The following is a 12,565-nucleotide window of genomic DNA, read 5'->3' on the forward strand; positions in this document are numbered from 1 at the left end:
CAGAATTCTTTATCGTTAAACCAAAAATGGACTATTCCAATTGAAATCCATACCCCTTATGGAAGACATGACCTTAATCTCCCACACAGGGGGTGTAGATTTCAAATAGAGTCACCCATCAGGTAACCCCACTTGAAATTCACACTCTGTATATGGAAGATTAAAGCAGTCATTACTTCGACAGAGGGTGTATGGATTTCAACTAGAATAGCTCAATGCCACTCTGAGTGTTTTGTTTATTTTAAAATTGCGCAACTAAGTCGTCGTCTGCTAGACTGAATCCTTCGTCATCTGCAACTGCGCATGTTATTTGCGTTATGATTGTTGCGAGTGAAAACTGAAAAATTTGGCGCATTTATCATTTCAGACTCATGAAAGAATTCCTGCGCAACTTTGTTTGTTTGTTTGCCATAGCGTGAATTACTATCGGTGCCTTTGTTGTAACAGGATCATGCGCTGCTGTTCTAAAAATATGCGCCCAAAACAAACAAGCTCGTTCAAAAGGTTAATTTGCACACAACTGTGGAGTCTCGGACACATGTGCGCAGTCTCAGATCTCCAGATTCTGAATAATCTTGACACTCTTTTTAACATATAAGTTGTCAATCCAGAATGTTGACGACTGATGGCGTCAGTCTAGGTGACAGCAGTGAATGCAGTTGTTGGTGCAACTATTACAGGAAGTCTCAACTTTCAACTATGACACAGTGACTTTCACCTTTGACCTAGTGATAGGTTACTATGTATCATGTACTTATAGGGCTTATATGTAAAATGTGTTACATTTTAAATCCCTACCCACGTTAGGCGTGATATACTATAGCAGTGCCTTAATCACAAAAAATTTATGGGCAGTGCCTATTACTACCTCAAATTTCATTATATTATACAGGGTGTGTCGAAATAAAGTATACAGTTTGAAAAATGCCAGTAAATTAAATTGGTCTGAATACTTTTGTTGATAGCTGGATCATTATCTTGTCCTCCCATACCTGTAACATCACTGGTGTGTGATAATTAATAAGGACCCGGTGGCTGTTTTTGTGAGCTGAGTAAAAATACCATTGAGTGTAGTCAATTAAAATGAAAGCAACATGAAAATAACATGTTTAACCACTTTCTTTACAGTGATCAACAGTCAGGGCCACCATTCCTCTGTATGCCGATATCAGCTCTCCTCACATGGCATTCACACCACGTCTTATGAGAGGTCTTTCCTGCCTGTGGATTTCAACTTGTGCAATTATGTATCTCTGGAGTTCATCAAGGTCTGCAGGAGGACTTGTGAAAACCTTTGATTTCCGATAGCCCCACAAGAAGAAATCCAGAGGTGTAAGATCAGGATACCTTAGGGGCCATTCCACTTGGTGCTCCAAATCGATCACAGCATTGCAAAGCAATTCCGTCAATTACTGTATAGAAAGTGGTGAAACTGTGATTTACACATTCTTTTAATTGACTTAGAGCAACTGCATTTTTACACTGCTCACAAAAATAGCCACAGAGTCCTTATTAATGGTCACACACCAGTGATTTTACAGTTGTGGGAGGACAAGATGTTGATTCAGCTATCAACTAAAGTATTTTGACCAAATACCTCATACTTCTTCATCTATAGTGGCATTGTTTATTTTATTTTGATACACCCTGTATACTAATCTTTCTTTCATTGCTACCAGTTAGTACTTAATTCATTTAATTGCAAAACATTTTCACATTATAGCAAGAGAGATCTTTAAAAATCATCCACCATACATAAAATAATCAATCAATCAATCAATTCAATTAATCTACCAATCAACTGATTACCAAATCAAGCGACTGCTCTAGATCAATGGGACGATTGACAAATCTCACTACCGTCCTTCTCGATCATCAGGTATGGTGCATGTTTAATAAACATCTCTCTTTGTTAGTATCCCCTCCACCACTGCAGGTTAATGATGCATGGATAGCATTAAACATGAAGAGCTCATGAGCACTCACTCCACCTTGTGCTGCCATATCTTACATTTGATCAATATTGATATATTTATAGTAGATTATTTTAGTGGGCAATTACTTTTTGAATGGACATTTGCTGTTATAGTTTGTTCAACTTATAATTGGCCAAAAGTATTCAGTTTTTGTTACTGCGTGCATCAATGAAGTTCTCAACTTATACTCAACTAAATTCACATAAGTGCGCAACAGTCACGCATTACGCAGCCCGCAACTAAGTTCTGCACCCAAATGCATGCATGCGATTCTATATCAATACACTATTTTTTTGCCAATTATAATCCGAACAAACTAGAGTGCCATATTCACTGTAGGCATATTTAGTGCCCCACCTTTATTAGTTATAATTTAGAATCTAAGTTATAATCTAGGTTTGTTTCATAATCTATACATGAGTTTTGTATGCATTTCTTATCTTTAACAGATCACGGGTTGAGAACCAGAAAGCCTTAACTCCCAATTACCAGCTCTGTCTCAGTCCCAGCCGGTTTGTGTTCCTCCGTCACTAAACAAACCGTCTGGCGACAACCTAAAATTCATATGACGATGATTGGCCAATCAGAAAAGACGTACTATGAGGTTGTTGCCAGACGATTTGTACTCCTTCGGCTGGGACCGAGACTATTACCAGCTCTCACAAAATGAGCATAAAAATAACAAAATAACTTTGAGATATTCTAGATTTAAAATCCATATTTTATACCCATTAAAATCATAATGGTTTTTATGGTTTATCTTGATTGCAAAAAGCAACCACCAACTACACAAGAAAACTATTTCTTGAGTGTTGATCTATCATCTGGGGGGAAAACTATCTTTAGTAGTATATATTCTTTTTAATTACCATCCTAAAGTAACAAAACAACTTATCTTCAAACAAAACAGTACTAACAAAATGACAACAATAACTGAACTAAAACACGCTTTTTCTAAATAAATAATTGTGCAAACGAAACTAACATTTGACAGAAATTTTCGAGCAACAACTCCAGTGATATAAACTAAATTATGGGCTATTCCTGTTGAAATCCATACACCCCCTATGGAAGGCATGACCTTAATCTTTCACACAGAGTGTATGAATATCAAATGGGGTTACCTGAATGGGTGACTCCATTTCAAATACACACCCCTGTGTGAGAGATTATGATCGTGTCTGCCGCAAAGGGTGTATGGATTTCAATTAGAATATCGTAATATATCACTGATTCTAAACAACTTATAATCATGCAATTAACTTAGACATAGCTGACAAAGTGTGGAGAAACTAATTGGTATTTTCAAGGGGAAAAAACACAACTTCAAACGGAAAATTCAACAAAAACAAAATCAAAGCAAATGATAGTAAACTCAAAAAAGGTGATAATTTTGAAACAGGTTCGGTGTTACAATTGTTGTATGTTAGTGGTGTTAATTGGTTTAATCCTGCTAATAACTTGTTGTCGTGTTTTAGTTTGCCATTCAAAGGTTCATTATTACATTTTTGTTTTGTATGATTATTTTGATAAATTACTGTATAATTCACTATACAATAATTAAAACTATGAAATGATAAATCAAAGCTAAAAATATGGAATAATTTTGTTTCATTAATTGGCCAACTGCCATTTTTAATCTCAAATTATGAGAGTATAATTTTAATATTACCAATTTTGAAATATTTCTTGTTCCTTTCAAAAATTCAATTTACCTAATTTCTATTTATATGATCAAGTTAGGGTTTACAAAAATTTGTTGTTATTTACTAAAAATTGAATGTGTTAGTACTTTTATTGTTTATCACAACTAATAAGGGAATCCACTACATATAACCATATCTATTGTTTACCTAAGTTTTGTTGTTAAATATGTAACTAACAGTACTAAAACTTGTTAATACTAGTATATATGTACTATGAAAAGATGAGTCATAGAGTTAATACGAGTCAGAGACTGACTGATGTAATACCAGTATACACTAAATATGAGCCATAGAGTTAATACGAGTCGGAGACTGACTGATGTAATACCAGTAATACACTAAATATGAGTCAGAGAGTTAATGCGAGTAAGAGACTGATCCACCACCGGTATGCGACACTAGTTGGTGTTAGAAACGTGTAACCTTGGTTACCTGAATAGTAAGAGTAAAGCCGTGAAGAATAATTGAAAGTTGTTGTAGCGTGATATAGCTGTATTCTCGTCCACTTTAATTGTACCAAATATCTGATAATGCCATAATGAACGAGGGCGTGTGTGTGTGAGTATGCACGCGTGTTAAAATAAATAACAAAAAATGGGGGAAATCAACAACAGAAATTAAAGCAGTGATGGGTAGAAAAGGAAATGAAAAAATAAGGGTAAAAAATGGAAAAGAATTGATGAGATGGTAGCGTTAATGTAATACTTTTCACCGCAAAAAAATATGTGATCTACCATGGTAAGGTAGGTAGGTAAAATACGAGACGTGAGATCATATTGACTTGCTTATATGTTAGATTAACTAGTTCACCAATTTACTCTATTAAAACACTCTCCTTCTATTATATGCCCCATCAATTTTCCAGTGAAAATTTCGGCCAAACATTTTCACTGAACCATTAGTGAAGCTCCTTAATATGATCTCACATTTTCGTGCTAGGATATCCTGTGTCATATTATATTCCCCACGGGTACTACCGGCTAATCCTCAGCCTCTAAGAACTACGTTGATTGGTTGGTTTATCCTTAGTGTAAGAGAGCACGAAATGCTAATAGGATTAGAGTTAGGGTTACGATTGGGATTTATTGTTAGGGTTAAGGTTAGGGTAGAGCCCGAAGTTTTCCGTTTTCAGAGAAATTTCACGGAATTTGAAGTAGCAAACGGAAAATGGTATTTTGCAACAACAGGCAAAATTTAAGCTTATTCGGATCTAATTTCCAATGTACATTCAACAAAATACATAAACCAATATAATATTTCAATGAAATTCACTTCAAATTGATCATTACTTACCTTTAGGGGTCATATATACAGTTTCATAACTTTTTTCTTTGGCTATGCCGGCAATTTCGCATGTGAATGGCCATTTTGGATTACTGTTTACATTTTTTTTCTCACAGAGGAGAGAGAAAACAGAGAGCGTACCACCAGTAAAAGTCCCCGTGTATTGTTACTATTGTATACGGTGAGTTCTCGCATATTCATGAGGGCCGATTGTTCGATTTTGCCATGTCAAACAATCACACCAGCGCTGCGTGCCTTTGTGTATACGTGATAAAGCATTGCGTGCTTTCGCGATTGACCATGAAAATATGCGGTAATTGCGTAGCAGTCTCGCCTGTTGCATTTCATGGAACAATCGGCCCTCATTATCGGATGATGCGGAGACTTTGACTGGTGGTATGGGCTCTGTTTTCTCTCTCCTCTGTAGTTTTTCTTCAGTGTTTTTAATATTTAAAAAATTTAACATTTACAAAACGGAGGACTTCGGACTCTAGGTTAGGGTAAGGGTTAGGATAAAGGTTAGGGTTTGATTAGAGTTAGGATTTGTTTGGTGCTCTCTTTCACGAAGGATACACTGATTGGTTACAAAGAGGACTGTATCAGGTTGTATAATGAGGTGATTGGTTGGTGGTCCATATAAACAGGCAGGCAATGTAGTGCACTGCAGTACGACGCAAGCATGTACTCACGAACGTAGCTGGCTATCCAGTTAAAACCCACACATCCCCCTATGGAAGTCATGTCTTCCACAGGGGGTGTATGGATTTCAACTGGAATAGTCTATTTATATTTACAGATTCTTATCACTTATTCCTACATTACCTAAACAACAATATCAGACCCAAAAAAAAGTTGCTGAAGTTGTTGTGGCGATTAATCGCTGAGTCGGCATCCTGTTCGATGTCCCCAAATACCTGATCCGTATTCGTAAAAAGAACCACTGAACCATTAGTGAAGCTCCTCAATATGATCTCACATTTCCGTACATGAATATCCTGTGTCATATTATAACCCCCATGGGCACTACCGGCTAATCCTTGGCCTCTAAGAACTATTTTGATTGGTAAGAAAGAGGACTGTATCATATTTTGAGCCAATCAGTGATATGGTAAGAACAGCCAGTAGGGCTGAAGGCTTAAATCTGCCGAGAGATCTAATAGCCCTATTTTGATTGGTTACTCAGATGATTATACCATGTAGTTAACCAATCAGGGACTTGTTAAGAAAAGTAGTAGTGCCCATGGGGATGAACAAGCCCATTGAGGGCATCCCAAACCAGCCGAATTAATTCATCCAAATCACCAAGAAAAAAAGGTTGGGTTTTAGAGTTGTCTTATGGATACTATAAGTGCTTCGGTTGTAAAATGAAGGTGATTGGTTAAATACTGATGGTAAACAGGCAGGCAATGTAGTGCACTGCAGTACGACGCAAGCACGTACTCACGAACGTAGCGGGCTATTCCAGTTAAAACCCACACACACCCCTATGGAAGACATGACCTTAATCTCTTACACTGGGGGTGCAGATTTCAAACGGAGTCACCCATTCAGGTAACCCCATTTGAAATTCACACTCCCTGTGTGGAAGATTAAAAGTCATGTCTTCCACAGGGGGTGTATGGATTTCAACTGGAATGGTCCATTAACAGATTCTTTAATATCACTCATTCCTACGAAATATTACCTAAACAACAATATCAGACTCAAAAAAAAGTTGCTGAAGTTGTTGTGGCGATTAATTTGTGTGTCGGCATCCTGTTCGATGTTCCCAAATACCTGATTCGTAAAAAGGTAAACAAAGTCAATGTGCAACACTGCAAATAACGCAACATCGTCAAATAAGATTTAAAAAAACTACAAACACAATTAAACATAGAAACTGAAAAGAAAAGGTGTTTAAACAAATAGGGGAGTTATAATTAGACTCCTGTGCAATCTGTTTAAACAGATAGAGGGAGTTATAGAATAGACTCCTGTGCAGTGTCTTTTACCTGAAAAGCAATATTAATGCCAAGAAAAAGTTGCTAAAGTTGTTGTGGCGATTAATTTGCGAATCTGCAGCCGAGTATGCCATGGTGATGTTCCCAAACATCTAATGATAAGACAAAGATTAGCTTGAAATATGTTTGTTAGAAGGGAGGGGGTGGGTGGGGTGGGTAGAGGTCGGGAGGGGTTAGGGATGGGACTTGAAAGACAACAACAGTGAAATGCAGACCCTATCATTTTGTCAGGCATGAGAACAGAAGTGGGAAAGGTGCCCCAAAACCCTGCTGAAAATAAAACTGCTTACAAAAGTGTACAAAAAGTCCAGAACAAAAATGTTTCATCATTGTGCAAGAAACTTGTATTCCTTTTTTGTTTTTAAAAAAAAAAAAAAAAAAATGGGGCTGAAACAGGATAGCAAGTCCAGCTACTACTGTTCCAAGCTATGTAATGGCTAGCAATCCAAATTACATGTAAAAATATCTTTGCTAAACATATTCAAGCATTGTTTGTTGTTGCTCTTTTGAAAAAAAACAAACACTTTAATTGAATTGAATGGAAAAACCCACACACCAATTCTCATGCCTGACTTTCAATACCAAGAATGAAAAGGAAATTTTTTTCACAAGGTCTAAATGACAAGGCTATCATTATTCACTTAATTTCTTGCATATTTAGAAGTTGTTTCTCCCTCAGAGATGCTAATAGATTCTTCCAGAAATCCTAATACAGAGGGGGGAGGGACCTGAAGTGTAACATCTCTGATTTTGAAGTTGTAGAATTTTTTTGTGGGATATTGCCCGGGGATATTGTTCCTCCTTGAATTGGAACTTGTGAAACATTTGGTGTGAACATTTCTCGGTATAGTTTTCATTTCAGGATGTCAAAATTGAAATCTATTTTGCTGGTAAAATGACTGTATGTCCCATTTTAAGCTCCTACTAAAATGCTCCTATATTATTAAGAATATCTCTTACCTTTCAAGCAAAGTTTTTAAACAATTTTGGATAAACATGATTTTTTTAAACACAGGCGGTTCTCGAACCACGAGTCTCGTCTACTTTTGGGACTGCCGGGTTTCACAATTACTTTTGGTAACAGACGTAAAACAATAGGGATGGTGGTCCCAAATCCGAAGACATGGGAAGTGAACACCAACACATATAGTAAATATTTATAGACAATATTTGTTTTCAATTTTCAGCCTATTTTTACAGCTTGAGCTCAAATAACCTTTGACCTCAGTGTGACTTTGAACATCACCAAATGTGCAAATTGATGTGAACTGTCATTTTCAAGCCAATTTTACAAGCTGACCTCAGATGACCTTTTGACCTCAGTGTGCGATCTTGAACTCTGTCATAACATGAAGTTCTCATGGTGCAGCTATGGCCCAAGTCTGGTTGCAATTGGAGTTGAACTGTTTATATGAGACTAGATTTTATAATTTGAAATGACCTTTCACCTCTATATGTGACCTTTGATACCTGTATGTACCCATAGTTTGGTTGAAATAGGTTTTGAACTGTTCACCTGAGAGCATTTAATCAAAACTTTATAGTCAACTACAGCTGGTAAAGTGGTAACATAGTCTTCTCCCTTATCAGGCGAGACAATAACAAGAAATAATAACTTTGCTACTATGTATAATACAGGGTGTCCAAAAACAAGCATTCGAATAACCCACAGAATTCTTATGCAGTTTTTGCCTTCAATTAATGGAATCAATTATCCATGAAAAACTCCTGTGAGATGCAACTGATGATTTGTAGTTTTATCTCATCACATTTCTTGAGCCATTTTTATTGAGACACCCTGTATTTTCAAAATAAGATTATGCGAGATGAATGTGTTTGTTTCCCCTTTGTGTGACAAAAGCCAAGAGGCACTTTTGCTTTTTCATTTTTTGCTACCTTTTTGACAAATTTAAGGTTAAAATATGCTTCAAATCTAATATGATCGAGAAAGTCAGTTGCAAGAAAAGTAAATACAGGAAAATTTCATTAATTGTTTTGAATACTGACTGACAATTTCTTCTTGTTGCATATAATGCAATTTGACAAAACTTTTTTGTAGACTTTTATACAGAAAAATAACATTCAGTTTTGGATTTCTTTGATAAATTTTTTTTTAAAATCAGATGTACAAAACAGCATTGCCAAAACAGGATGCCGTTGGCTACGGGAAACAAACACTTTTCGATCTTTTTAAAAGCCTAAATATCTTGCATAATGGAAAAACAATAACTGTTGTAGAAGAGTATAGACTTGGAATGTGTTATTCCTGTTGAAATCCTTACACCCTTTATGGATGACATGTCCTTAATCTCCCACACAGGGGGTGTAGATGTCAAATGGAGTCACCCATTCAGGTAACCCCATTTGAAATTCACACTCCCTGTGTGGAAGATTAAGGTCATGTCTTCCACAGAGGGAATATAGATTTCAACAAGAAGAGCATAATATAGGGTGTCAACATGAAAGGGTAAGAAATAGGGAAAGGTTTGTGAGTAAATATTATTGAGAGCGGGGATGAGAAAATGGAATACCGTATTTGACCTATTAAGCCCCTTTCCCTCCACTAACGAGACCCCTCCTTAGGACTGACATATGTCAGAACCCATAGTGTGACATTCGCAGACAGATCTTTTTCATGCTTCAGACCAAAAGAGTGGAACAAACTTCCCATCCATATTAGGAATGCTCAGACTGTTGGCATTTTCAAGAAGCTGCTAAAGTGCCATCTGTTCCAACAAGCCTATCAGACTTGAATCCGACTTTTACAATTGACTTTGTTTGTATATTGGCGCTTTATAATTTGTTGTTGTTGTTATTTTGTTGTTGTAAGCGACCATTTTTTATACACTTTTTACATACAAGTGAGTACATTTTTGTGCTTGAAATCACAAACCCTAAAGACATTCAATTTTCAATAGCTGTGCCATTTGTTTACCATTCTCACTTCTGTTATTATAAATGACAACATTGTTTTGCATGGAAATTGTTGACTTTCAAACATAGTCCATGATAAGCGCTCGGGTTAGCGTCCCCACAAGATGACTTAAACTAAGTGCCCCGGGTGCTAACTTAGGTCAGATACGGTAATATCTGTGCCAAGAGAGAAAAAAGAAATTCAAAATCTGCAGCAGCAGACAAGTACGCTTTGACTCGAGCTAAACTGAAAAGAAATCATGTCGTAATTTAAAAGTTCATGCAGAAAGAAAACAATGTAATTTTAAACAAGCACATAATATGTGTACTGCCACAGCGAATAATATTAGGAATAAACGTGATTCAACCGAATGACGTGAAATCAACAAAGGTACCAAATAAATGTTTGTACAAATTTGAAAATTGAATCCAAGTTTCGAAATGAATGGAACAGAGATATGGAAAATCACTTTATTTTTCTTTAAATTCCAATGTTTGATTATTATTAGTTATCATTCACTCTTTTTCTTTGTTTTTCTTTTTATCATTTTATACTAATTTGTTCCAAAGTTGACAATTAATAGATCGGAAGATTTTATGTGGCTATACACACATCATCAGCATAGCAAGTGACATTAATAAAATAATGCATCAGAGACATTTCTTTTTAAAAATTCTCCAGTCATAACCCTTCAGCACATTTAGCATGTATTAAGATAGTGAATTTGCATGGAACGGGGTTCTTGTTTAACCGTTTGCTCAACTTGCCCAGAGTCCAGTTGTTATGGTTCACAACTTGCCCACTAACCGTCAAACTTGCCCAGATATTTCAAAATGCAATTGGTTATTCCTGTTGTAATTCATACGCCCCCTATGGAAGACACAATCCTAATCTTCCACATATGGAGTGTAAATGTCAAATGGAGTTACCTGAGTGGGTGACTCCATTTGAAATCTACACACCTGTGTGGGTGATTAAGGTCATGTTTTCCATAGGGGGTATGGATTTCAACTGGAATAGTCCATACTCTGCACTTCACATATACTTTAGGGTGTCACAAAAGGTAGGTATATAAAGTAACCATATGCTATGTACTGATGGATAGTTTTGACTGAGAGTGCATGAGGTTAAAAAATTAAGATCAAATTCATTACATATAAATGGGTTTTCATTTTTGCCTGCAAGTCTGTTCAAACCTTAGCATGACATCGTTTCCAAAATCAAAATGCTCTAGGTTTGAACAGACCTACAGATTGCATACAAGGGTCACATATTTAAATGTGCATATTAGTAAAGAAATGAAAACAAAAATAATAGTATTTATGTTTGGTTTTTCTTCATATTAAATTGGACATTTAGAACAAAAAAATCCAAGAGAGGTACAACTTTAAGATGAAGACTACAATACCACTGAATGGATTTCAAACCATAAATCAAAACTATTTTGAATTTGTAATCATAAAATTGTACCTCACTTGAATAACATTCAATTAAAAGCGCATTGCATTCTGGGATTACACAAGGAAACCTTTGAATGAAGTCTCAATATTGTAACAAGTCACTGTTAACCCGCTTCACATTGGTGTCGACTGCAGACAACATTTTCTTAAAGAATTCAAAAACCGTACACTTTCATGACCATATTTGGAATCAGAATGAAAAATGCATTAAAATGAGTACAAACAACCCAGTATAGTACCGATGCGAAGACTTGACAACCGTATGATGCATTGTGAACAAACACTTCTATAGTCAGAGATGCCACCACTCAACCCCTTCCCCTAGATCTAGACATGGACTCTCAAGGACTCCCCTTCCCCCCTAGATCTTTTAGACAAGGACTCCCTGCTAGATCTAAAAATGCAGAACCCCAGTAGACCTTTTTATGCGCTTAGACAAGCACTTTTGCATTGTGAAATAGTTCTATAGTGACCCTCAACCCCTCTCCCCCAGATCTATGGACTCTACACTAAATCTGCAATTATTTATCCCAGTGGCAAAAGCTGATTGGAGTTTATGAAAGTGTAAAAAGGAACACTTCTTCAAATTGTAAATTCTAGGTCTGGATTCAATAGTGTATCAAATCTAAATGCATTACACTTGATTCAGTGTAAAGTTTTGAAATTTCTAATAAAATTTGTTAATTTTTGTGGATGGTCAACTAATTCATGACTTGTTACAACTTTGACATTCATCATTTTGCATATTGGGATGACAAAATAAATATATTGCACTTTTTCATAATGAATTTCAACATCAATTTTAATTATTAGAACCATTTTTGGCTTTCCTTTTTATTCTCAAATAATCAGGATTCTATGATTTGTCATTTATTCATACTTGAATCATAGAATGGTAATCAAATGGATGCAAATAATTATGTACAAATATATTTATATCAATGATACATTTGTAACATGCAAAATATTGCTCGCAAATGGTCTCATAATTTCATACAATTTCAATCAATTTTGATCAAGAAACTTGTCAATTTATATTTGTTCGCAAAATTAATTGATATGATATCAATGAATGTTTCATAATTTCAATAACAACATTTGCAAATGGATGTTTGTTCAAAAATTCCTCAAAAATTCCTCAATATTGGTCCAAATGTTCGTTTCATTTAAAATGGATTAATTTTCGTTCAAATTTTTTTGTCAAATTGATGCTCTAAATGAGCTA

The 12,565-nt window shown here is 35.7% G+C and overlaps 1 protein-coding gene across 29 annotated transcripts in view; it reads right to left on the reverse strand.

The window, feature by feature from the left end:
- The window catches only part of LOC140136902 (voltage-dependent calcium channel type A subunit alpha-1-like), a 471,089-nt gene that overhangs the window by 40,127 nt on the left and 418,397 nt on the right, over positions 1-12,565 (reverse strand). For 24 of the 29 annotated variants that reach the window (XM_072158531.1, XM_072158544.1, XM_072158537.1 and 21 more), the window contains one exon: positions 6,958-7,058. In XM_072158531.1, coding sequence (XP_072014632.1) covers positions 6,958-7,058 — 101 coding nt within the window. Of the gene's footprint in view, positions 1-5,788; positions 5,881-6,650; positions 6,743-6,957; positions 7,059-12,565 lie in introns of all 29 variants that reach the window. The other 5 variants (XM_072158535.1, XM_072158529.1, XM_072158554.1 and 2 more) reach the window with 2 other exon arrangements.

The sequence above is a fragment of the Amphiura filiformis genome, chromosome 17, assembly GCF_039555335.1.
Source record: "Amphiura filiformis chromosome 17, Afil_fr2py, whole genome shotgun sequence".
Lineage (NCBI taxonomy): Eukaryota > Metazoa > Echinodermata > Ophiuroidea > Amphilepidida > Amphiuridae > Amphiura > Amphiura filiformis.